The sequence below is a fragment of the Ooceraea biroi genome, chromosome 6 (assembly GCF_003672135.1).
Source record: "Ooceraea biroi isolate clonal line C1 chromosome 6, Obir_v5.4, whole genome shotgun sequence".
In the NCBI taxonomy this organism is placed as follows: domain Eukaryota; kingdom Metazoa; phylum Arthropoda; class Insecta; order Hymenoptera; family Formicidae; genus Ooceraea; species Ooceraea biroi.
In genome coordinates, this window is record NC_039511.1 from 15,441,558 (window position 1) to 15,469,479 (window position 27,922).

At 46.2% G+C, this 27,922-nt stretch overlaps 1 protein-coding gene across 10 annotated transcripts in view; it reads left to right on the forward strand.

Annotated features, from left to right (window-relative positions):
- LOC105284583 (RNA-binding protein Musashi homolog Rbp6) overlaps positions 1–27,922 on the forward strand; it is a 589,200-nt gene that overhangs the window by 363,521 nt on the left and 197,757 nt on the right. For all 10 annotated transcript variants that reach the window (XM_026970601.1, XM_026970605.1, XM_026970600.1 and 7 more), the window contains exon 5: positions 16,626–16,667. In XM_026970601.1, the coding sequence (XP_026826402.1) occupies positions 16,626–16,667 (42 nt within the window). The remainder of the gene's footprint in view (positions 1–16,625; positions 16,668–27,922) is intronic.

Consider the following 27,922-nt stretch of genomic DNA (forward strand, 5'->3'; position numbering starts at 1 on the left):
AAAGAAGAAGAAAGTCTTTAACCCTTTTGAGAGAGCGTGCCGGGTTTATTGCCAAAAAGAACATTACAAATACAGGATATACGGAAAGAGAGAGAATCGTACACTTTCCCTCGGTCGTGGTTTCTGCGACAAATATAAAGTCGATTTTTCCTTTGGTTAAACATCACCTCCTTTCGTCATTTTTCAGTTTTCTCTATTCAAATATTTTTATTCAATTTTTACCATCAAATATTTGTTTTGGTAACATAGTCTCGGACTAAAATTCTATCAAAGTGTACATCAGCTGAGATCATCTCCGATCGAAAGAAACCCCGAGAATTTTATTAGAGTCACAGATATATTTGATCTTACCATAAACGTTACTTTGTCATGAATATTTAATATTTCGTTAATTTAACTTGCTTTATTCTTGCGCGGTAAATATGCAGCGGTTTCGCGACGCGATCACTTGTATCGTAGGAATATTACGTAACGCGCAAAGCGAAAGAAAAATAAAATCGGATATTTTTATCGAGGTTATCGGGGAATTAAAATCGTTGTGAGATTGTGCGTATTAAAATATATATGTTTCGCTGGGAATTAACTGAAACGCGGTAAGTCGATATAATGCTGAAACGTGGTTTTCCGATACCCCTGTGAATGCAGTTTTTCCGTACTTACGCAAATTGAAATTCTCACAAACCTTGACTTCATCGTCGCGATGTAGTTAAACGAGTTTTTCATAAAGACTTTTTAGAGAGAGAGAGAGAGAGAGAGAGGGATCAATGTTTCTCATAACGATATCGCAATCATATTCGCGATAAACGTTACTTTTTATAACGACTTAGATTGAAATGGTGCATAACGAAACAAGAACGATTTATCCTTCGTTCCTTCCTTCTCTCCTTTCAGATACACAGAAAGCGATTAAATATTATATATCTTGCGCGTCTGTATATGAAATATTCACATAAGTTTCTGCAATTTGTTTCTCAACTGCTTCTTGCTTCGAAAGTGCAGTTTGTTTGTGAGTGCACTTTGGAAACGTCGTAACAGACAATATCGGCGAAAATTCTCAGAAAAAGTGGACCTGCGCCACTTTTAAAGCAAACAGTTCGCGTGTATATTTTATATACATAGACCTCAGTATCCTCGATACTGTGTAGCTAAACGGATTTTGCCCAGAGGTATAATAAAACTTGCCTTTCCCACCCCCACCCTACTCGGCTTCTTCCCTGTCCTTTTATATTTTTTTTCCTCTCTTTCTCGATCGATGCTTCTTAAACGCCTTGCGTGCGCTTCAAGCGGTGGCTCGGAAAACGCTGAAAAATAAGCAGCGTCGCTCATCCGCGGAATAATTTATTTGGAGAGCCCGAAGCCACTAAGCCCTGCGGAAATTGTCTGCAGTCCCTCACAAAACTCCGAGCTATCCCACGCCGTTTCTCAGCCCATCGTTTTCTTCGGCCGGCTCTCTTCACTTCTCTGCGCGTATTATCTCTCTCTCTCTCTCTCTCTCTCTCTCTCTTCCTCTCTCACTCTCTCCTCCTTTTCTCTCCACCTCGAGTCAACAATACGAGTAGCATCCATTGTCGAATGCTTTTAAATTTGAAATACAAACCGTCTACCTTCTCGCCGCCCCTTATCTCGTCTACTCCGTTCTCTCCCCCAGTTCTCCCTTATCAACGTCATCATACATGTGCCGTTTAAAAGAATTTCTCACGGCCGCGCATTTCCCTGTGATCGTTCCCATGCACTCGAGCAAGTCCGAACACTCTTCGGTTTGACCAACTTCTGGAGAAAAGTGAGAAGCCGAGGGGGCGGCTCTTGTCACAAGGAATAGTTGACATTTCAGGAAAATGCATACGTGTCTTTTTACTATTTAACTACTTTTGTGACATGATACTTTCTCATGGTATGGAGCAGTCTCTGGCTGCTCACTGTTTGACTCTTTTCACTTTGACATCGTTTGCTTGAAGTTGCGAAGACTCGAACCGCTCTGTGTCAATTCAGTCGCAAGAAAGAATTGCGGTCGCCGGAGCTCGCAGACCTCGGAATTATGTGGGTTATTAGGATTTCGCTCAGGAGTGTTGACTCGGTGCCTCCCAGGAAGACTCGGAACTTCTTGGGTAACACAAACGTAATTAGGAGCCACGGAGGCGGAAAGCGGGAATTAGTCACTTTGTAATCGTAATTCGGGAAAGTTTATGGCCCGCGGTTTATGAAGACGCATCCCGCCGAGTCGCCGAGAAAGTTCTGGTTATCGCGCCGACGAATTAAACCGATACAGCCGGGTTGCGGCATCTGTTACTAACGGCTTAACTCACTCGCCCTTTGCGCCGCGATACACGCGGGGTACAGCCGGCATGAATATAAGTCGAAACTGGGCCACCTACATCAGACAGTTGCGGAAGGAACGGGAAATAAAAAGAGCCCCATATATCACAGGCAGAAATCAAGGAGCGCGATAGTAAATTCATGTAGTTGGACTATCCATGAAAAGAGCTGAGAGACCGCAGAAATAAAAGGTACCTATCCCCTTATTACGTAATTTATTGCAAGGATTCTTATTCTACCGCGCGTCAGTTGTATAATAATAAGTGCATGCAAATGCGATTATAAATCTTTCTTTTCAATTTGCGACGCATTTCTACGGAGATATATCAATGTTCCAACGTAATAAAGCCAAATGAACGTACAACATAAAGCTAGCGTTGCAGCGTAATATAACGAATGTAATAATGCGACTATTACGCAAATAATACGTTTCAGTTTATATTACCGAAATAGATGCGGAGCAATTACCTTCACAATGTAATTACCGTAATAATAATGTTCCAACTTATTATTATGCCGTTCCGCACGCTGGATTTGTTTGCATATAGTGCGGACATGACGAGGTTTTGGGCGATCGATCGTATATCATAGCTTGAGTGTTCGGTGCCCTGGGAAGGGCACCCCCTTTGCCAGATTTTCGAAGGTTTCCCTTCTCATACTGGCGCAAACATAAAATCGGGAAGCCCACCCTTGCGGCTTTCGATGCCTCGCCCTTTGATTTCCGGCTTTTGCGAAATGCGATCTCGTTAATGGCGCATAACATCAACGGAAAACTTTTCCGTCCAATCCCCTGCCTCGTCACAGTCGAAGCAAAGTATTATCCTCGGCACGGAATAATCCGAGAAACGTACGCGGAAAAATCGGCTTGCAGTTGTAAAATATTAGGGGACAGCGATGCTAGCGAAACAGTGAAACAGCTGTTTCCGCCGTGCGAACGAGTTCATGTCATGAACGAGCGGAACAATCAGAGGAAACCTTGCAGGCACGACATACGTAATGACATGTAAAAATAACGGGAAGAGATACAGCTCTGTTATTCTTTGTAATTGGAGCAGATAGCCGTATCGAGTATCTACCTTGAATTCATGTAAAGTTGTCGGATTTACATGACGCACACGTTCGCAGCCTTAACGAGCTTGGGAATTACCAATGTAAAAAAAGGGCTCCACTATATCTTTCGTTAGTCGCAAACATTTTTTACTGCAGCTGTATGCATCACGTTTATCGGGCGCAGCGTTCAACTAGTTATCAAATTTGTGTGTGATGCTAACAGAACGTTCCCTACGTTTTCTGTATGCAAAAAAGCTTTTCATTTTAAATGTCAACTTTTTACTAGAATAGATGAAAATTTCATAGTTTCAGGATTTTTATAGACTCGATGCTGTTTTCAATTCTTTTACGAGTAGATTGCGTATTCCTTGTATTTAATTATTACGCTTACGTCTGCTGGATCTCGCTTTTTCTGAAAAGTTGCACTAATAACCAGCGAAGCTGACAAGCTATCAATTTTCGCGATTTGTTATGATTTACAAGCACATCAGCTCTAACGGACGTGAATATGACAAGAAAAATTGCATTTAGGGTACCGTTAAAGATTCAGCAGACGTTATCTGTCTCGTTGGTGAAGATTGATGGGTCGTCAATGTCGTTAATGGGAATTCGTGAAAGTTGATGAACTGGAAGTTAAGTGCTCGTTTAATTGAAATTGAGATAATCTTCTTAAATAATAGAGATATTGGAGACGAGAGGAAACATATAAATTAAATAAAAAATAATTATATATAATAATTTATTTTAGTAATTTTAATAATCATTAACTGCCATTATCATCTTTATAATATATATAAAAATACTTTTAGCAGTTTCCTATTTACGTATAAACTGAGAACACGTATTAATTTTTGTTCAACATCGTATCATAATTTTGAAGATACGAAGAACCATAAAATTAGAATAATTATCAAATAAAATTTAATTGGGCGACAATGTTACTTGTTTGAGGAATAAATCAATTTTGACATTATCCTACCATTCTCTTGTCTCTTAAACGTCTACTGTTCTATTTATTATCATCCTAAATTATGAGACGGCTTGAAGAGGCCAAGTTACGCACGATGTTTCCTCCGCTTTTGGACCGCACGGATGGAGCTTGCGCGCCGAGTCTGCACGCTGTATATGACGACGTATCGTGAGTGTAAAATACCGCGTGCGCGTTGTAGGCTGCAGGTACCTGCCAGGGTGTGCATGAAGTATAAATAATTAGCATGATATATAAGCATCCTGCGGCCGCGCGGGTGCGCCGAGCACGGTATATCGACGTGACCCGCGGCTTTATTTCGAGAGCGGCCACATTTTACCCCGTTAAATTAGCACGGCTGCCCGCGATTTATGTCACTCGTTTTGAGAAAACCGTTGTCGAGATAGATCATTCCAACGTGATATTAAGCGACAAACGGAAGCGGACGCGAATGTACGAGGCTGCGGCCCGCGGTTTGGCGAAACGGGACGCATCACCGGCGTCGCACCGTTACTTCATCTTACTAAATTAGCGTTGAGATATCGCCACGCCATGAGCAAACGGAATAGACGCGTTATATTGATTTATCGAAAGCGAGCTAGGGTCGGAGCGCGTGTTCGCCATAGAATTTGAGACTATCTGCGAAAATAATGGGCGCGGCGGGTGCCGCGTGAGAGAAAAGCGAGATGCGTATGATGGTCCATTCTCCGCAGCCCTTGGAAAAGACGGTGTCGTGTTTCCCGATGCCAAAGGCGATGCCCTAAAAGCGTTTCTCCGAACCATCCCTTAACGCAACTTGAGCTGGTGGCGGCGCGCGGAATTTTCATTCGTGATAACAAGCGATTAAAAGGGAAAAAGAGTGGAAGCGACGAGAGCGAACAGCTGACTGCATTTTGTATTGATATGACGTGCTTATCAATAAATTATATAATATTATAAATAAATTTTAGTTAACCCTTAGCTGGCACACTGCAGCCAAATCACATAGATGGCACACTGGGGTCCTGTAGGACCCCAGCAGTACATTCATTTGTAACTACTGTAAATAAATATATAATTACTTTCAAAAATTAGGAGATACTCCTAAAGTATTCTTATAGAAGATCTTATAGTAAATTTAAAAAAAATTGAAGGTTAAGTATACAAAAAAATGGATTTTGTCGAAAAAAAACGTGAAAAATGTCAGTTTTCATTCAAAAATTTATTTTTTCAATTTTTTATATTAAGAGCTAAAATTTTAATGACATACTCTGGAGTCATAACACTATTATAAAAAAAAATAGTTTGATTTTTTCGGTTTAAAAAAAGGTATTTATTCTGAAGGTTGCATTGGTGATATTTGAAAGTGGTTATGTTTTTTTTTTCAATTTAAGCTGTTTATTTAAGAAGTATTTCAAGTTTACGTACGTTCAAATATTGAAATTTACAGTCGGACTAGGCTGGGGTCTCTCAGGACCCCATGTGCCAGCTAAGGGTTAAAATTGCGCTTCCCATTTGCGAATCTGGAATTAATAAATCTCGCTCTTTTTGGATGTTACATTCTTCATACTTTTTGAATTATGTATAATCTTCCGACAATATGTTCACTCAATAATGCTTTCCTGTTGCCTCACATTAAACATAGCCAGTAAGTATAGAACGATTGCTCATTTGACAGTTAAAAAAGTTTGTATAAAAGTTTGGCGAATGCAGGAGATTTCATAAAGATGTCACTTATCTTGTCGAACTTTAGGCAAAAATTGTGTCACATTATTCCATTTGGTTCTCCGATACCGCGCCCGATTGCAAAGATATTGAAAATTGAAACGACATGACGAGTAAAAGTTCGAGGAGCTAGCAGAGCTGACTTTCTCGATTAGTTTCAAGTGAATTTCAGTTTAATAAAACTTGAGGAATTGATTGCGCGACAATTTTTAATATCAAGGGCTGCGAATAATACACGTTAATTGCGCCCTTATTTTTCGTACCGGCAACTGCGAATTGTCCGTGAGTTACGGAATTTCTACAGCTTGTCTTCGCGAACTGCGCGAACGTGTAATTTGCGTAATGAACCGCGATCGCAAGAAGTATGTATTCTCGCGGCTTCTAGCAGTTTGCTGGCCAGTTCGCGTCGTGTGACTTGGCAAAAGGGGTAGCACGATAAGGAGGAAAAAAGGAACGAGGAGAAGGGCAGCGAGCGAAGGTAAAGGGAGAGATGACGCGAAACAGTCTATCTCTCACCTATTTCCTGCTCCCTTGCTTCTCTCTCTCTTTCTCGCTCCTTCGCGTCTGCTTCCCCTACCGGCCTCTTCCCAACTCGGCTCATAGAGGCGCATTCCCGGACGATCCATTTCCAGATTAAACACGCGTAAAACTCCACTCTCATGCGGCACGTACAAGAAGTATGTTCCTCTCTTCTTTGCCTCCTTTTTCCACCTCGCCCCTTCTCTCTTCCCTTTCTTTCCTTTTTGCGCCTGTTCGCCTTTCACGCGCTCCTTCCCTCCATCTCGCCCCTGCCGTTCCCCACCCCGAAAAGTAGACGACAAGGGAAAGACTCGCGTGCTATCATTGAAAATCTTGTAGAAGCGGAGATCTCTCGCTTTTCGACACACACTGAAAGTATCTGCTTAATCGCGCAACATTTCGAGAAGATCAACTCGTGATACGGAGAAATTCTTCAAGTGCTGCAACATAAGAGTCAGCCTCGTACGCGTGCGTTTCTGCTAGTGAAATCAGATGAGCCTTGAACGAAACCGGATTGACTTTGTCAATATCTACGTAGAAAGGTATAGTGACCGACAATTTTGTTCGCTGCAAGTTAACAAGAGCGATCGAGCGGCGATTAGCATCGATATTAATATAAACCGATTATCAGCAGTAACGGGGAAGCAGACTATCGGGGATAAGTTTATAATGGACGTTTTAATGATACTTCCGCCACGTGCTCTTACCCGGGCTATTGCCAACGCCTGTTTCCTTAACGGGGCAATTTCCGGTTATCGGGCATGTTCGAAGCGAGGTCAGGGTCAGCCGAGATCGATGAGGACGACGTTAACGAGGCGCTGGATGCGCGGACGGAGATACTCCGAGGCGAACGTTACCGTTTAAGGCGAGACGTGACGTCGAAATGGAAAGTACGTAGGGGTAACCGGCGAGAAGGGTGGCGGGCGAAACGCGCGCGAGGCATTTGAGGAGTACAAAGCTCGTCAGGATGGCGGGGATGTTTGGTGGAGGCGGGGTGCCTGTGAAATAACAGAACGGAAGCTCGACTCCCGCGCGGAAGGTAGCTAGGTAGAACGAGATACGAGCGGGATGGGGATCTATTGAGCTCGTCGCGCGGCTGCTCGACGCGCGTATTAACGCGCCATAATAATTACGAATGTAATCAGCGACGCGCGCAGGAGCTTCCTGAATCGCGCGTTTTGCTTTCACCTCGGTTGGCCGTCTGTTCTCGCGAGGAAAAACGGATCCCCACGACGTAGACGGAGATCCCCGCGCGCGCGAGTAGAATAAAAGTTCCAGCAGGGCGCATGGAGCCGAAGGGGGTGGTTGTGCGGGGGACGCTTTTCACGCTGCTATATCTCGCTGCGCCAATTTGTATAATGAGACTGAGGCTCATTGAAAGCTCGACGGCGAACGTATGACACAAGTGCAGATCGACCGGTGTATTACACGGTATTTTCAGATAGAAATAATCTCTATCGATTAGAGAGATGAAACATGGAAAAGTTGCTGGTAAAAAGTGTGGAAAATTATGATCGAAGCCGTTACACTTGTACAGCAAGCGCTGCGCCGACGTTCGTCTTGCAGAACTTTTACTTTTGAAAGTTAATACGAGGCTGCTAGAGGTGACGGTCCGCACGTCGGATTTAATGGCGTAAAGAAAATACACGCGACCATGGAAGGTGGGACAGTTTCCAAAGAGAAACATTATAATCCGTCGTACAAGTTGAAGAACGAAGAGCGAGGGAAAGTCTTAAGTAATCGTTAGAAAATCAATGGTGAGTTCTCAGCCGTTGTCTCACGGACAATGTGCAATAATCCATGGTAGGGAGCCGGGATGGCTGCAGGCTTTCCCACGAGGCGGTAAGCGGTTAGGTAGTCGGGAATCGGGGAACGTGCTGGAAACGCGGAAGCGTGTCCTCCATCATCGAAGTTGGAACTTGTCGGCTAATTGCATAGTTCGCCTTCTTGCCTGCAAACATCCGAATTGTCGGAAGCACACTTGGCCGTACTTAAAACTTGCCGCCCTCTCAATCTTTAATATTTTCCATGTATTCGCAGCTCGCGCGCAAATTTTACTTCAGAGACGTGCGTCTCCGTATACAGTGTACGAAAATAGTTGCGTACATTCCTCTGCGAGGCTGCGAATTCGTTTCTAGCTCTGCGATACTAGAAACGAAACCGTAGTTTCACTGCTGGAGTAATGTCTTCGGGGTATAAACGAGAATTGGACTTCCAGCGAGTCGGGAGCTCGGGAGTAACAAAAGATCTTTATTTGTTCAATTAATCCCAAGTAAACGAACCCAGAATAAATTAATTTCAAGTCTTGTTGTAATAGGATCATTATACGAGCTTTGTTGATCAAGATACTTCACAATGAAGGTTCTACAGTCTCATTTAGAAATTTGATTAAACGCGCCCTGTATATGCAAGAAAAAACATATTAGTCGCATGTATCATAGTGCAAACCATTGCGAGAAGGGTAACGTCTAGAAGCTATCTTAATTTCCGAAATAATTCCTCTTCGTCTTGAGAAATCCCGACGCGCCTATCGAGCAAGATCCTCGCGCGGAATGAAAAACAGAAACGGAGACGAGACACGGGGGTGCGTGTTGTTGTTCCGGCCTCGCTTAAATAATTCATAAGCAATATTGCACCGTGGTCGCGGTCACGTCTCGACTACCCTCCTGATTGGCTCAAATTTACGAGCCATTGTCGCCTGATTGGTTGCGCTTGTGCGACGGATGGTGGCTTCGTAAAGAAAAGCACTTTATCGCCCGGGAACATTGACGTGCCGGAGCGAGCAGCGTCGCCGGGCAGGGCGAGCATGAAACGCTTTCGGTAATTCCTCCAAGACTCACCCGCTCGCCGTTTCCTCCCATTTCTTCGCCGGCTACCGCGCTGCCGATTCAACCCCGTCGAATTCCGCCGTCCCGCACAAAAGCCGCTCTCGAGGTATCCCAATAGAAACGGAAAACAGCGTGCGCGCGTTCGCTACCGCCGCGTGCTCCTCCTTTCTAACATTCGCCGCTCTTTGTGCGGTATTTGTTGGCGCCATTCCATCCGTGAGACGATCCCGTCGGAGGATATCCACTCCTGCCGAGTGCACGGACACACGTACATGGTGTGATTACGACTGCTGTTATCAATGCAATCTCCAACGGAGCCTTCTCCCGAGTATTTGATGAAAATCTTTTCTGCAGTTTCCATAAGAGATAACGATACCCGTTATAACAAGATGTAAGGACGAGGAACCGAAGGTTTCGCGCGGTAACAAAAATTGCCGCTCTTAACGAGATGCGAGCTATGCAGTTTCAATTTCGCCAGAAATTTGAATCGCTTGTCGCTCTCTTCTTTGCGCTCTCTCTCTCTCTCTCTCTCTCTCTCTCATCATGCGATTGCATTCACATGAAAATTCGGCGCGCAGGATGTCGATGCTTCGAAACCATTCGGTAAACTCGCGAGTTTCTCTACGAAGCCTTCTTCCACGACGGTGGCGTGAGTTTGCGAAGGGATGTTATGCCCGCTGCACGCCCCCGCGAGTTGCAATTTCGGTTCGGTCTGGTAGACCTCGTTGCCCGTGACACTTTGACGCAACCTCGCAAGCGGAGAACGGTGTCCGGAGAACGCCTGTGCCAGGCAGTTATGAGTTGCTTAATTGTTTTGTCACTGTTCGTCCCGACCTCCTCGCGACGGCAGCGTTCTCGTTGTCGTTGCTGTCGTTGCTGCTGTCGTTGCCGTTACGCCGAGGTAGACTTTCTCGGGAGATCATTTCCGGAATAGCCTGCCGACTTTGACCGCTCGATAACTTGGACCGCGAGATTCTAATGTCCGCTTAAAATCGACAGACAAGAGGGATTGCATTGTTCGCCAAAGATTAAGTTCAAAACTGTCCAAATTCCACCTGGTGACACCCAATTTCCCACAGCCTAAAGTGTTATTCGACGAATTTATTCACGTTTCAGTACATAAATATTTGATAGACATTAAAACGGATTTATTATTTCTGTTGCAGGATATCGGATTATTGTTGCGAGAAGTCACAACATAGTTACGCAGACTTTAGTGATTCTCTGAATCTTTTATTTCACATAAGTGACAGTATCTCGGATTTTAATTTCGCGAGTTTTGGCGGTGTCTTGAATTTTAATATACCCAGATCTTTTTGTCAGGGCGCTCTTCCGTTTTACTATTTTATCAGTGAGAAGACGTGCTACATCTGGGACACATTATGCATGTTACATTATATCTCACGTCGTCCGAGTCCTCGTCTTTCACGAAGTAGCTTGCCAGATTATCCGGATAAAGGATTTTAATGTGTACTTGATACAATGATGTAGTCGTGTTCTGTAACGGTGTAGCTTAATATCTACGAAATCCTTTATAACCTTGTCTGTCCCTGTAACTTAATCATTACCTGTTCGCTTTCTTTTTGTTCCGCTGCTGTCGATGTAAAGAGCCATCCAAACGGCAGCCGTTAAAGGATACATCGTGCCGCTGATATTGGCTGGCGCCGAATGTCGGTGACGCTGTCGAGAAGACTCCTGACAAGCGTTGTTATTAAAAATCCGTGGTGCCGTGAGCTCAGAAACTGCTCCAGAAGTGAAACAAGCGTCGCACGGCTCAAAATGCGACGTCTGTGTAACACTCGAAGCAGCGTTCATCGGATGTCAGTGAAATATCTTCCGCCGAAAGACGAATCGCGTCGAATGATTAGCTCGGCGAATTTCTCCGCTCTGCTGAAGCGATGGAGAGAATGTTCCACGCGATGTAATTTCGTTACGTCACGATCAGCTGATCAAAGCGAAAATACATTGTAACGTAAATTCTCTTTTAACGCGATTACGACACGCGTACGGCACAAGAACGCGTCTAAACGGCTAGCCCGCGTTCGTGTAGCCGTGCGTTACGGGACGCGGAAATTCCGTTAAAAGTTGTTCGGCCTGTTCGGCCGAACGACGAAACATCATTAAAACACCGAGGCTCTTTCGCCGTCCGGCGAATTTTCATGGGGAGGTGAATTTCCGGGGGTTCCACCTCGGCATCGTAATAACGAGACGTATTCGTCGTACGCGAGAAATAATGTGCGCCGAATCGAAGCCGGGAGTCCATTTTTATCGGCTTATACATCTTGGCGGTAGTCGCGGCGGCACCCTGAAGCGAACAAGGCGAAACGGGGGAGGGAGGAGGGTGCCTTGGTACGCAGCTGGTGCGAATATTAAAAGCAATCGCTCAGCCCCGCGTAATAACTGACCGTCCGATCTGCCGGTATATATATATAGCGCACTCGTACTTGCCTGCGCATTGCAATCCGCAGTTGCGTGAAGAGAATAATAGTCGACGCCGCGGAGGTTTTTGCTCTTCGTTTTTAGCGTGACACTCTCGTATGACGCACGAAATTTCCGCGCTGCAAAATAACTGCAGGAGCCCGACACGTCGAGAAGGGTAACACTTGCTTCTACGTATGGAAAACGCTCCTCGATCACTGTGCGGAAAAAAAGGAAGCACATTCAAGTGACACATAATACAGATAACGGAAATGAATCTGAATCTTTGACAAAAGTTGGTGGCAAATTTAGTTTAGGATAATTCCGGAATAATTAATGCTGAAGATGACACAGCTGCGCTTACGGCATTCCGTCAAATTTTTAGTAAGGGAAAACTGGGTCGTCGGGAGATCGTCAGAATTTATTATTAATTGATTCGAGATAGCTTAATAGGACTAAAAGCACGAGTCATCTTTCCCCGAACACTTTTGGAAGTTAATTAATTCCGAGGGCGCCACGGGGCCTTTTTCATAGGCGCGTTCTTAGACGAAGCTTTCGTTCTCACGATGATGATGTCGGGGATGAAATAATGGGCAGGCGAAAGCGGGCGGGCCGCCGAACGTGCGGCACGGCGGAAATGATCAGTTGCAAAATCGCAGCCGCGTATTTGCCTTTAATTTGTCGAGCGAATTAACCGGGTATTTGAGGCGGGCAAACGCCACCGCATCGCTGCCGTTCGCCATCGATGGCTCGGGGATGGAAACGAATCGGCGATCTCCGAAATTTAATAATAATTCCCGGTCTCCAAATCCCCCGCAACGCCAAATATGACGTCGCCGATGAAATTCCGCTGTCTCTATCGACGGGACTACTACCGGCGCCGCTACCTTTGCGCGGTTTCTCCACTCGGAGATCGAAATAAATTATAAGCGCACTCTCTGTTTAAACAGCTAACGAGCCCACCGTATATAACAGGAAACCGTGCGGCGGAGATAGAAGCGGATAAATAGGGCGAAAGTTTCGTCGCTACAAACGATACATTGACAATTTCCGGGATAACTGCGAAAGACAGAATGTTTCTTGTTTGAAACTTGTTTCGATCGTACCAAGGAAGCCGTTACTCTTCAGACTCTTCAAACTTGGAATGCTGAAAGTGTCATAAAGAGGAAACGTGATATCACCGCGGCTCATTGACGATTTAAATGCCTCACGCTATCAGTTCGCAAATTCAATTTTGCAAAAATAAATTTCATCGTATTCGAGACAAACGGTTGCACACACGCTCGCCGGCATTGGAATTCTGCGCGGCCGTCGTAATCCGTGCCGCAAGTCGTCCATTCTCGCCGTTATAATTGAAACTTTAGCGTTATACGGCCGCCCCGGCTATTTCCGTGTCTCCTCCTCTGTCTTTGGTGCGAGCACGGCCACATACCTCGTATAACAGTTTAACCAGCATTCGAATTCCTGCGGAATTAGCGCGAGTTCGCCTGTGAAATTTCTCGTTCGCGTTATCCGCGGATGCAGTTCGCCGTGAGAGCGGTGCGATGGGCGGATAAGGGACGGACGGAGAGGAGAGGAGAGGAATTGAGGTTTCGGAACGAGACCGCTTACGGTCGCGAGGGGGGTGGCGGCGGCGCGGGACACAGGGGATGAGAGAGCAGGGAGTTGCGAAGAATGGCATCGTGAATTACTTTTCCAAATGCTCCCGATCCGACTCGAGGCTCTCCTTTCTACCGCGCCCCTTCAGGGTAGAAGCATCCAGAGGGGTAGGTAGCTCTTCCAATTTCCAGGCGTGCCAACCAGATTGAATTTCTATCGTCGTTGACGACGACGACGTCGACGACGAAGACGACGGCGGTTGGCGGCCGATCATTTCGCGAGATATCGGGTAACTGGGTTATGTTTGCGAAAATGGCTTCGAGCCTCTCGATTTTTCTCGGTAACGCTACCTCTCCGTTCCCGGCAGTGCTCCTCTCTTCCTATTCCTCGCACTTCCCCTTCATTTTCTTCTGTTTCCCACACTCTCTCCTTCTCGCTTTCTATCTCCTCGTTAACTCCCTGACCTGTTCTCGCGCGAAACTATCGCTCGATGAGACGAATCGAATGAATGGGACGTCGAATGCTCTCACGTTGATCGACTGGACAGCCAGAAATTGCGTCTCGTTGACAAACGTCTATTACATCGGACAGAAAAGTGATTACCAGAAGGCAGATAGCATCCCCTCGATATTTATTATTGTACCCTGCGATTCGAATCTCAGGCGGGATCTTGAATAAAAGCTTGTATCCGAGAAACGTATCTCAATTTTAATTTGAGAATATAATATAGATAAGCCGAATTCATAATAATTAATAATCTTAATTGCCCGATGAATTCTTCCAAATTCATTTGTCCTCGCACTTGCAAGCCATAAAGTGTCATCGACTGTTCCAATTCCAGCACGTATATGTAAACCGCAGTTATAGCTCGCAACTTCTCGTATCTGACGTACGATGTACAACGTAGAGCGCGAAATCCGTTGCAAATAGCTGCTGCGACCGCACCGGGGAAGTTTGAGAGGCACTTCCCTCGTTCCTCGCCCAGCCTGTCCTCGTATCGGAAGGTGAGATCGGGAGAAGAGGTATTACCGCGACGAAAGAACGGCGGAAAGACTCACTCTCTCTCGTCTCTTCGTCGTCCTCATCGCCGACGACGACGTCGGGACGCATCTCGTCCGGGAGCGTGCGAGCGACCGGTGTGAACTTCGCTGTAGGGGATTATGCAAACGGGAGTGGTTCCCGAGCACGGAGAGAGAGAAATAGATAGAGGTAAAGACAGAACGAGAGAGAGAGAGAGACGAAGAAAGAGAGACAGAGAGCTAGAAAGAGAGAACCGTGTCGTCGAGGTGGATGATGATGGAACCGATGGTGGCCATGGCGGTGGTGAAGGCGGCGGGCGGGTTCCCCTTGCTTGTCATTACCATGTTCGTGGCTTCCACCGCCCGGGGTGCCGGCCGCTCTCTGTTACGCGAAAACCCGCGCTCGAGGGTAGGAAAACTCGCCCCCTTGGCTTGCACATACGCATATATGTCATTTTTTTTCTGTTTTAAGTGGCGCGCCAACAATGCGCCGCGAGCCAATTACGATGGCTGGAAACCGTGAGTCGACTTGATAATGCGATTCAAGATCGCGTTCGCGGTCTTGCGAAAGCTGGGTGAAGGGTCGGATTGCGATTCTCCGATTCATAAAATTACCTTTGCTACCGGAACACCAGCGTCTTCAGAATGTTTTTCGCTCGGTATCGTGATTCCTAAAATTTTTGTTACATTTTATCATATACGCAGGAGAATATTGAAAATAATGATAAACATTTGCCAGTAACATGCAGTGGAATTAAAGATTCATATATTTCTAATGTTGACTTATGATATTTTGATCTCTTTTTATTATGTGATGCAGAATGCACATTCTCGATTATAAAAATATTTTACACGTATAAAGAATTAGTAGTATAATAAAACACGAAACGATCTTTCAATCACTAGAATGACGGCAATGTAGCAAGTGAAACTCAAAACTAGGTAGTCACGTTTGGCGCTGAATGCGCGCTGAGAATGCAAACAGAGATGTTGTTTCATTTAGTATTAGAACAATCAGTAGAATCGGTTCAATCCCTTCATCGTGTTTAAGCGGCAGAATGGTATTTCCACCAAATTCTAGTGTTAACAATAAATATTCCTGCGGATTTCAGTAGCTTAGTATTCCTGATGTTGCTTATCTCACTGCACTATAAGTAATACGAATGTGTTGCACATATATATGCAGTGCTGCACATTAATGTTAGTAACGTAAGTGCAACACATGAATGGCACATTAACGTTAATAATACAATATAATGTATTTTACAAAACAAAAGTGCACAGAAATTTATACTCATTTTATGCCAACAACTTTAAATCCAATGATTCATTTTATCAAAAAATGCATCTGCTATTTTTTAAATTACTCATTTCTGCTGACAGTGTAACGACAATAAATCCCTTCAAAAAAAAACTTTCTATAATCAAAATTGCTTAAAATTCACTTTGTGTTGCCGAGCTCTCTGAGTAACGCACCACATATTCCGAATACTCAGTAAATGTGCTCCGTTACTGTAAACTTTAAATGGCGAAAAGGAGATTGTCTCGGAAGAATCGCGGCACAAGGAAGGAGCATTCGAGTGGATCGTGAATTTACGTTGCTGTTGCGCCGTAAGTTCCTCGATTTCTGAGCGGTTTCGGGCTTCGCTTTTTAGCGGAGCACGGAACGTAAGGTGCGCTTACGTTCGACTTAGCCGGTGTGTTCGTCTCCCACTGGGATCACCCGCGAAGTGAAAAGAGGCGGCGGAGGCAACTGAGAGTTCGGTTAGTCGACTCGTAGAGTTTTCGAGTACCTACTCTTTATTACTATGTAATTAATTGTAATGGGGATTTCAACTGGGAAAACATCCCGGCGAGAGCTTCCCCCTTTTGTTCGTTCGTTCATTCTCGTTTCCCTCCTTTCCCGCGTTTTCCCACTGCGCTCGCGTATAATACGTATTTTCATATTTGTTCCTCCTCTTTGTCGCCGCGAACTCGCGACCGAATAAGATTTGTCACCGGATTTGAATTGGCGCGTAATGCTCTTTCCACGCTCATGTCTCCCGCTGTAACCCGAAATTCGGTTATCACAAGGCAGTTTGTTCGAAATTTATCATCGGGAAAGTTAAGCATGATGCTCATGCGCATGGATCCATATTTATACGTCTTAATCAAATATGAGAGTTTTGTAATCTAATTTTATTTAACTTCGGCGTCCTTCTGTTTCAGATCGATCCAAAGGTAGCATTTCCTAGGAGAACACATCCAAAGGTAAGGAAACTTATTTACGATACTGATATATTAAATTCTACGCCGTTTTGATATTTTGTTTTGATTTTCTCTACTTATGCATATCTCTTAATAATCTGTCGATTATAAAGAGAGAATTTACGAGAGAAATACTACGAATAGAAGCAAATGTTAAAAATGGTAATAAAAGGATACTCGTAATTCCTTTAAAAGCTATTGAGGGAAATACGTTACGTCAAAGTAACGTATCAGTTCCGGTAGCATGAATAGTTTAATCCTGTAAACGCAAACGGCGAGAATGACTGCTGCGCATGCAAACGCAACTGCAACGCGAAGAATCGGAGTGATCCGTCCATTTGCGAATGAATTGACGCTGACGCTTATCATACCAATCCTTCCGGTCGACGGCGTGGCGAAGTGAAATAGCGGGTTAACGAGAATTACTTGTAGCCGAGCTCGCACTACGTTCATTTGGAACGGGGTGTTTTTGCGCGCCGCCCGTAGAAAAAGCACGGACGTGGAAACGCGACGGCGGCGGCGGGATAGGGAAGCTTAAAAAGTCGGATGACGGTTCTCGTTCGTAGGGCGTGATTGAAGAGAGAATAATAAAGCCGGCTCGTCCTCGCAATAAGAGCAATTAGACGTAATTCACGTCGAAACCCGGCATTACTTCCTTGCCGGGGGATAATCGTGGCGGCGATGCGACGTTCGGTCGCATCGGGGAAACGCGCGCGAGTAGAACGACGCGCGGAAAACGCGCGACAGGACTCGCCCCGAGCTGCGGAGCAGACGGACTACAGGGTGGATAGAGGGGGTAGCCGGTTGTACGAGTGCACGCACACAGCGGCGATAGGGGTGAAGTGGCGAGAGAAATTTGCGCGACTTAATAATATAAATGCCGGGCACGCGAATTACCGGCGACTGACTGAATTGCGCTAATTTTAATTGTACCCGTTCCCTTCCCGCGGTACCGCGTTCTGTCTCTCTCTCTCTCTCTCTCTCTGCCTCCCTTTCTCTCTCTTTTTCCACCACGACTATTTCCCGGATTCTGCATCTCTCGCCGCGCTGTACGCCACCCCCTGGCTTTGCCTACCGTCGCAATTTTTACGTTTTCACGACGCATGCGCGCCGTCTGTCTCTCTCCGAACCCCGACACTCGACCCCTCGTGCGACCACCCTTTCCCAACATTTTATTTCGATGGCAGAATCCGACAGAAAAGGGACATAATTTACGACGCGTGGCCGAAATCACGACGCTGCGAATACCGCTGGTAATCGTGCGTTTCAACAATGTCGCGCAATCTGGGACCGAACGCGACGCGTTCGCCGCAAGTCAACAGAAATGAATTCCGAATCAGTAGGAAGAATATGTGGAACGCTCCTCTGGCACAGACTTGAAATCGGAACAAATGTCACTTTTGCGTAGCACGCGACAAGCTTGCGTGGGAGTTCCAAGTAAATCTCATCTATCACAAACGCGGAACATCTCAGTGCCAAAATCTCGAAATCCCGACTTCGAAACTTCAGCTTCGAGAAGTAGAATATTCTTGGAACAATATAAGATGGAGATAACTTTTCGACGCGGGCGGGCTCTCAGGACGATTTAATATCGGAAGCCGTAACTTGTAGGTTTTCCCGTATTTTTTTCGTTTTCTAGTTTTCCAGTTCCCTAGTGCGATTCTTTTTGCTTCCTCTCACTTCTCCGAAGTCGATTTCAAGTCTGATTACTACAATTTTACTTTATGATTAGAAATTCCACAAAACATTTCTTCACGATGCATTGCATAAGAGAAGAATAATTTCATAAGCACCGTATCATATAAATATATAGTAAATTTATGCTAACCAACGGAAGTAGCTAATTAGATTTACTCGAACTGTAAGAGAAGATTTGAGTCAGAGCTTGATCATGAACAATCAGATATCTTTTGATGGTCTTAGATAAAACTTCCCAGGACAACTATACGAATGCATATTGTGTCTTTTTATATGATGCATCTGTCCAGCATCATAAATCTAGTACTTACGTTCAGTTTCAATAACATATTTTTTCAATACCGATCGGATAATTCACTTTTGCATTGCACGGCATGGCAAGGTTGTAATTAGGATTTCTGTAAGCCGAGTTTTCTGGAACTTTCCGAAAGCACGATGTACGGAATTTATGCCGCAAACCGTGCTAACACGCGAACGCGTTGTTTGAAGTAACACAACCGGTGCATTAATTGCTTGTGCATGTAATGTATGTAACGGGTGTAACGTATATGGGTCTACCGTTTGGGAGGCGAATATGAAAGCGGGAGATGTAATTTTCATAAAATCACTTTCACGGGACTTTCAGGCTCCGCCTTTATTCCGCACTTTCGGAAGATTTGATGATATAGTTTTGTCAGAGATGTGCGCTTCGAGAGATCGGAAAGTAATGCCAGGAAACTCTTTCCCGCTCGCATGCATTTGGCGCGTTTCATGACGTGATAACTTGTCGCAAATCCGAGAAGTAAGTACAGTTCAAGTACTTTACTTGCTCGGATACGCGATCGCAAATTGATGCATCCTCAATTATTTATCAAATCAAACAAAATTGAACGAAACACATGTGTTTTGTAATTACGCTTTGAAAGGAATCCGGATCTGATTAAATCTCAAATCTAATTACTGATTGGAGATGGATTCATAACGCGGCACGGAAGCGCCAACGTTAGAATATTCGCGCGCTCGACGAATTAACGCGATCTCGGATTAAGGAGCATTCCTTTCTTGTCACAAGAGCGAGGCTGATGTTCCACGATTTCGCTCGGTTATACACGCCGCAATTCCGCCTCGCCGACCGTGAATCGAGTTAATATCGCTTGCTCGCGAGGGCGCACAATGGCACACTTAATACCGCCGGTTCGTCAACACCTGAAACGCACGTTAGACCCGGTGAACTTTACATGGAGAACGGTACTCGCCGCAAAGTTCATTGAAATGTCACCGAGTGCTCCCGAGCGCTCATCGTAACAACCTCCTTGAGACCGTACGCCGGAAGCGCTTTGTTACGCGCACTTCCGGTCTGACGGAAATGGCGCAATGCGCTTCCGACACGGCGGAAAAGTAGCGACAGTCATTACCGAGCTCTCCTGCCCGCTTCACGCCGCTCCTTTGCGCCGCTCCTTTTGCGGTGAACGCACGAAAAAAAGCCCCGGCGAGGATTTTACCGCTTTTCGGGAAAATACGAGGTGTACTTCAGATAATTGTCTGGAAGTTTCGTAGAACGAGAAAACGGATGGGACGCTCGCGGCAACTAGAGACCCATTTTTAATCAAGAATATACGGCGCGGGCTGCGCAGGAAAGTACAACCTACCCTCTTTTAAAGCGAGATATCTTTAAAATTATTTTGTCTTTTATTCTGATTTTATTGTGATCAAGCATATAAGTAAATAACGTATTTATCAGCATTTATTCGTTGTGAGACATTTAGGATACTCCCATAGAAGGGTGCTTGATTATAATAATCTCGTTTCAAATATACGTGTGCAAACTCGTATATGAAAAGTAAACGTTAATCTCGAGATACGTAATTTCGCAGTTGCGAGTAAGTGGAAATCACGTCTCAAAGCTACATATCTTTGAGACTGGTTGCACAATCCATGCATCGCGTTTTCTCTTCAAGAAAAAAAAACGAGAGTCGCGAACGCATCCGACTGCGAAAGGATGCTTTTATGTAATTTAGTTTGACGGAGAGAAGCCTGCGTTTGTGGCGATAGTATAACTCGCGTCGCGACCACGATCTGGAAAACTATGGCAAGCCAAGGGGTGGCAAGTAAGGGATGAGGGACAATGGGTAACTAGCGCGACGCATAAACCGTGCTCGCCATCGATGGCGTGGCGCCGTCCCCTCGGCCAGGGACAGTCGACTGTCCGGGACAGTAATGGCATCGCTAACGGTATAATACCCACTTGTTACTGAGTAGTAATACGTACTCGCAAGATACCCAGGCGCTACACACGCGCGGGGGAGGGAATATTACGCCAATCACCGCAAACTCGAGAGGCGTCGTGGAGAAAGCAGAAAATAGAGATGCAGGGTAAAAGGGAGGAGGCGCGCGCGGTAAGAAACGAAAAGGGGTGGATAGATCGGAAGGACGAGAAGGAAAGAGAAAGACAGAAGAAGGGCGGAAGAGCGAGAGAAGAGGAAAAGAGGAGTCAACGGAACGTAGATGGATCAGAAAAAAGGGAGGAAGAGAGAACGAACGGAGGACGAGCGGAGGGGAGGGAAAACTTAGGAAGAGAGAGGGTGGAAAAGCCGGGATAGTTGCACCATGTCTCACGTAACGAGCTGTCGGCTCCCCAGAGTGTTCAGCTCGCCGTTTTCTCTCTTTCTCCCTTCCACCCTCTCTTCCTCTTTCTTTCTCTCTCTCTCTCTCTCTGCCCTCTCACCCCGCGCGTCCACCACACAACGATGTTTCTACCTACGTGCTCTCACAAACGTCTCGCGTACCACCTCTTTTCGCAGACTCGTTTTGTTTCCTGTCTCCGTCGAGCGAGAGATATCCACCCACCCACTCGACTCGACTAGCGCGGGGCGCCAAGTGTATCGTCGATACTCGGTGGTCTCCCCGATCGCACGATGGTGTCCTGTGTACCACCGCGCCTTAATGTTATCTTATATGATTTGTTTGACTTTGCCTCTCGTGGAATCCCTCGGCTTATCGTCCCCCGTTTTGTCGTCCCTGTGCGGCTTCCGTTCTTTCTCTCCGGCGAGCACGCGTGTGCAACTCGTGGAACTTGTGCGTTGCGAAACTCCGAACGAAATTGCGGGACGATGCCAACCTTACTCTCAAATTCTCAGAAAGACTGTAATTACGAGTTGCGGGGAATATGAAAAATAGTTTGAAAGAATAGATGAGAAAGAGAGAGAGAGAGAAAAAATGAAGATAAGATAAAAATTTAGAGATTACATATATTATGTATACCCAGCTGTGGTGTTTTTGTAGGCGATATGATTAAATGTTAACTCTTTATGCCGCGGCGGTTAGATAAAATAATATTACATACGGTTCTTTGTGAAGACAAGTTAAACCAGTCGAGAGTTAACTTTGCAGTATAATGCGAAAGAGAAGTTAAAGACATGAAGCGTATAATGTAGTAATCAGCAAACTACGTGGAAGTCTCATGAATATTTAAATTGAAGCTTATATGATGTATGTTACTCTTTCGGATGATAGTAATATTCTTTTTTCTTGCTGTCCTACAAAGTTAATTTTATTGAAGTAGTATCACTTGATTCTTCTACATTAACCACGAAGAAAATTGTTCGTTATATTCCTCGAATCATCGTAATCTCCGTGTACATCGCAATAGCTAAGCTATCTTGAGGTAGCTTGACCAATCTGGGATGATGAAAAATCGTAAAACATAAAGAGAGAAAAGAGAGAAAACGGAATCCTTAACGCGCAATGAATACACGAGGAGGGCAAATGAGGAATTTACGTTCAAGTTTGAGTTTGATGAAATATAGTTGCCAGCATCGTAAAGAAACGGGAGACGTTACCGGCGAGCTCAGTGATTCACGCCATGAGGCTCGCCCTGTATAAAAGCGTGATGTAACAGTCGCACTTCCTCGGGGTTGAGCGTGAAGGATCGCCTGGGCGTTACTGGGGCTCTCCCGCGAGGCCTATTCGTAATTCCGAGTGGAGCAAGGATTACGGATATGTGCACACATCCTTCGGCCGGTCCGGGTCCCATTTTCTCCCGCGCCGCTGGCTCAAAGGGGACCTGTTACATACATCTGCCTACCGTAGGATAGGGAGCGCGGGGGTGGAGGGTGAGAGGGCTAAATACGCTGTCGGGCAAACTCCCTGGTCGGCATTAGAGTGAAATCCCATGCATTTTATACGCGGCCGGGTCATTCAGCGCGGCGACTCGTCGGTTATGGCGGCTGTGTACTCTGCGACGACTCCCTTGTACCCGCCGCGGCACCATGTGGACACAGGCCAACCCCGAGGTGGCCTCCTCCTCCTCTTCTGTTATCACCCACCCCCGCGCAACCTTCCCCGTCGGCGCCTTCTCTCCTCTTCCTTCCGTCGCTCTGACGCGCCTACTTTTCCTCCGTCGTCCTTCCGGCTGTACCGGCGAGAAACACGGAAAAAAGGGGGACGACATGAGCCGGAGGTAGAATGTTTGCGCGACGTAAGTGGCGTCTCCACTCGCTGTGGCGATGTTGTCCCTCGTCCCCGTGGCGGTCCATCCAAGTGAGGCAGGATTGTTCGCGCTATTCACGCTACCCGAGTAGCGTTTTAAGCCGCGTGCACACGCGTGTACACGCGAGTGGCCGGGCTGACCTGCGAGATGACACCGCTAAAAGGGGGAAAGGATCATCACACGAATTGCCTGGCTCGCACGCTGGTATGTACGCAGCTTTACGGTCGCTGATTCTCGAGGGAGCTCGAGTATCGCTGGAAAAAGAAATACGTCGCTTCGGGGGTCGTGGTGATACCGGGGATATCATTTTCGACAGTATACCAGTATAATATCGTCACTATTGATGAAGCGATTTATGCAGCGCGGCGATGCCGGTGCGGCATCGATCTATTGTTGTTTGAAAAAAAAACGTGTACTACACTCTGATATTAATATTAAATGATATTAGTTCAATCCTCTCGACTTTCGCTTTCACAGTATTATTTTCTACCTTTTCTGCAAATATTTTGTTCATTCAGCATGCATTATGTATTAATATTAATTTGCCATTTTTCTTTGAAAACACCTGGCTGAAGTTAATATTGCAAAAACACATCATACATGGTATTATTGCCCGAATGTGTTGCAAAATGGAGCCGGCGGCCATGGTAATGATCAGCTTGCTGAAATCACTCTGTCCGAAACATGCCTATCCCCCGCGATAAATCGCCGAGTTAATCTTCGAAGGAATTTCGTAAAACGAGCGGCTGGCTACGCCCGCGAATTCTTTGACCGGAAGCCGCTCGGGCGCCGGCACCTGTCGCAGATGACAGTAGTTTTCCCGGCGGCGGGAGACGGAAGCCTCAGATATGTTGTGTCACATTGAGATAAGCTAAGCTCTCGCGTGATGGAGCAGCCCGTAAACTCCGACGGCCGCGCCATGATGCCACCGAAATGGCTGCTAGATAATGTATAGCTATACGTGATGCGCGCCGACCTCTTACTCCTCTGTCTTATGCATACGCGCACGTAACGGGTGTCCCAGGAACAACGTGGGAATCTAGGAAACACGCTGTGAAGTCCGCATTCGATTGCCGTAAGGGAAGCTGAGTGCCCGAGACTCCTGCCTGCGGAATACCCGATCCTTGCATTCCAGTTCCGACTCTATCATTCCGTTTCGCAACCTCCTCGGAGTCTTCCTTTCTTTTTCTCTTTTCTTTCATAGATAATCATTTTTATAGACATTTTTCTTTTTTTTTATGCATACTGGTTTATATTCGCATGCTCCAATGAGCTCTTTAATTTTACATTTCCGAAATCGAATAAATACTTGCTGCGCGTATTTCTAGTTTCGTTACTTCGAAAATGACTAATCATGCCATTTTGTTTCTTTAACTATAATCTTGCAGGCGTGAAAGTACTCAAATTTATGTAGAAAGTGCGAGGATTTAAGTTCAGTAATTATTACATTGTAAGCTCCGCAATTTTGTTCGTACGCTACATTTATCGGCAAACGAGTCTACGTGAATGCACGAGGTGGAATCGATCAATCTTTCGACGAAGTTGGCGCAAAGTGTGCGCATATTACACAGCCATTAGATGAAGATCCCAACCGAAAAATCTCGGACGAGAAGTTTCGGTCGCAATTATCGGGAACGTCACTCGGTAGCAACGCTACTATGTCTAATATACTTAACAGCGTCGATTTCAGTGACGATTCGCAATGGACTCCGGTGAATCGAGAAGCGGAAACAATGATGCGTCTCGACACAGATATTACGAGAAAGAGACGGGGAAAGGGCTTGAGAACGAGAGAGAAAGAAAAAGGGGGTGGAACGGCGGGAGAGAGAGAGAGAGAGACAGGGAACACACTCTGCGATACACGTCGCGCTTTTTCGCTACGCAAGTTACACGTCTGGCTCGAAAGCTTTCTGGCCCGGCGCGCTTTTTATCATCGCGCTGAATCGACACGCGGCAAAAGGGAAGGAATGCAGCTCTGCTCGCACGCGTGTCCTCGCGTCCCTTTCTTCTGCCTTTGTCCGTATGTTCGTCTGTCCTTCCGTCCGTATGTCCGCCCGTCCGTCCGTCCTTCATCCCTCTCTCGCCGTATGTGAACGCGCGTCGCGTCGCACGATGCATCTCCCCCTGAATAGGCTCGGTAATTGCGCGTTTAATATTTCAGAGCTTTTTCCGCAGCGCGAGCACAGCACAGAGAGCCTCGCGATTTAGCGAGGGGTCCTGTCCGCCGCCTTTCATCGCTCATCTTTCGTCTTGTGCTCCGCCGTCTGTTTGCGATGCCGTGACCAAAAGTAGCAAAGCGCGCGCTTTCGCTCGTACTCCTATGTTCCTTCACTCCACCCCTCGAGGTACACTCTCATCACCTCCATCCTTTTTCTTCATCCCCCGTCGGCGTACGGCTTCTCGCCTCGTTTAGCGAGAATCCACGCCGTTCGTGACACACCGAGCTTCCAAATATCGAAAAATTCGTGATAGTTTATTTATTATATTTTTATCGCACTAATATTCGCGAACGTTTCGATGCTTTGGATTCTTCTCAGCAGACGACGAATGCTGATTGTTATCGATATTGAACAAGGGTTATCTACTGCGTTTTCCAGTTTTGCCTTGGTAATATTAGTCATGGAAAATTAGTAATTTTATTTAATTAGTAATAATGAAAAGTAATTTCGATATTTTCTTAATATCTGCTCACGCGGACACATTTGCATTTGCACGTCAAACTTTTCAAAGTGAATATTTTATCGTTGAAACGTATTATTCCAAGCAGCTTTTTCTCGTCAATATAAAAGCAAGGCGAAATTGCTCAAGTTGTGCTGTCGGAATATCGTATACACCAGAAACTAATCAGTGAGTTAAGGCGATTATTCCTATCAACAATGCGGGACGATGTCGCAGAAAATTTCATTTTGCGGTCTTCCCGATCGCTAGGGAACGGTCTTTCTCAAGATCGAGTGAAAAACTGACTGCACCGTAGTCTTCGATAAGGTACAAAGGCTTAATGCGAGCCCGTCGACAAAGCGTCATTTCAGGCTCGCTCTACTGTCTACTCCTACTGTCCTCGGCTCCCTTTCCGTAACCCCACCCGTTATTCCCACCTCGGGGCGACAAAGACCCTCGGCGATCTCAATCACAAATTGACAATAAAAAATGTCCAATTAACCCCGAGGAGCATCAAGGATAGATGGAATCGACTGGAATCGGCTCGACCCCCGCACAGCATCGTCGGTCGTCTTTTCACCGCAACGAAACGCAGGGTGGAGTCAAGGAGGAGTGGAGGAAGGGGTGTCTGTGCGGAGGCCGACTGGTCGGGGAAAAGGGAGAAAACTCGCGCGAAGTTGGAAGCAATCGAGAAGGTTTAATCCCGCTCGATTGCGTTCCTTGCCCGGCAACCCCAGCCCGCTCCCCTCGGTCTCCTTTCGCCCTAGCCGTCTCGCTTCCTCCGCTAGCCACTTTTCCCCCTTTATTACAACCGACGACAACGACGACGACGATGACGACGGATGCGTAAGTGTGCGGGACTAAAGGGGCTCCCTTTTTTCCCTCCCGCAAGAAATCGCGGGCCCGTTGGCACTGCATGCACACACATGCGTCAATGAGAAGCTCGACGAAGGGCGCAGTCTTAGATGAATCTCGCTCTCGGAGAAAGGAGAGATAGGTGAAACCACCTCGTAAATATTCCATGGCCGATTTCCCTGTCGTGAACGAGCATGAATCAAAGCGATTTAAACGAATCGCCGCGGACGCTATCGCGTTTATCGATTCGCGAGAGGGTATCCATTATTTCGGCTACGGTCCAGCAATTCGCACGTACGAATATTAAATATTCCGAAACCGCCCCGTGTGACATACGTGCTCGATTCGTTTCTAAAAGTGGTGGACACCGCGAGAACGCTCAGTGCGCGTTTTGCGTTTACCCCCGGGGTAATTTATCGCGAGCGGGCTGCAGTGTGCATTCTGCCAGCGTGTGCATACACGCGATAAATACATACACGGAAAAAAAGAAAAGAACGAAGAGAATTACGCGGGCGCGTAATTCGCCGAGGAAGCGCTCAGGAATGGCGGAGGGATCTTCCAGTTTTGCGCGGCGCGCTGCGAAAATCGCGCCGCCGACATTTCGAAGATTTCCGGCCGCGGCGGCTCCGGGAATTAATCGTAAACGAATTTATCTTTGGCGCTCCGGGGTTGAACTAAAACGCTCAGATATTACGGGGAAGTAAGCTCGTTAGAGGGTTTACGGCATCGTCGGTGCGCGCCTCGGCTCGGCCGCTGTCCCCCGCGACCCTTCGCCACCGTCGGGGTGGTAGTAGCTTGCGGTCTGGTAACCGCAGTCTCTACTGCGCTGTCGGTTGCGGATAGCCCGGACCTCGTGTGCAACCTCGCCGTCTGTTTTGCGTCGAGAGGGCTTTCAAAAACCGCGACTGCCGAACCGAACCAGCGTGGCGCGGCGCGGCGCGGAGCGCTACCACTACCCTCGAGAGCCGACATCGTGACGTAAGCCGGCAGCCGTCGGCAAGGGGTAGCTCGGCGCGCTTTGATGCTCGCTGCAGCCGCGAATGCACGTTTTATAAAAAAGTTTCACTCGAAAATGATACCGAGGAAGAAGCCGCAGATAGAGAGCGCGAGTCTGTGCAGAAAAATCAATGGTTCTTTTTTCACAAAGGAAAATAGTTTTTTTACGTTGGTAATGTAATAGTAATTGCTTCATGTGTGAAAGGATTTATGGAATATTTACGGAGGAGCGGATGAGTCCAATTATTTCACGACGCTTTAATAGGGGAATTTATTACAGAACGAGACGATTTAATTGTACACGTTGACTCTAGACGATCGTAATATGAAACGCCGTAAAATGCGTAGGCACGATGTATCGATCAGAGCCGCCCTAGACACGAGCCCCTCGCTAACTATAATAACTCTTACGGCGAACTCATGTACACTCTCGAATTAATTATGTGCTCACACAGATAATGCCGATCGATACGTCGTATTAATCACAGCAGCGAGAGTAACATGGTTAATATTAATCAGCATTTTAGTACAGGCGCGGCCGACTACACGAAGAGACGGTAGGTAGATGATGTTTAATATTGAA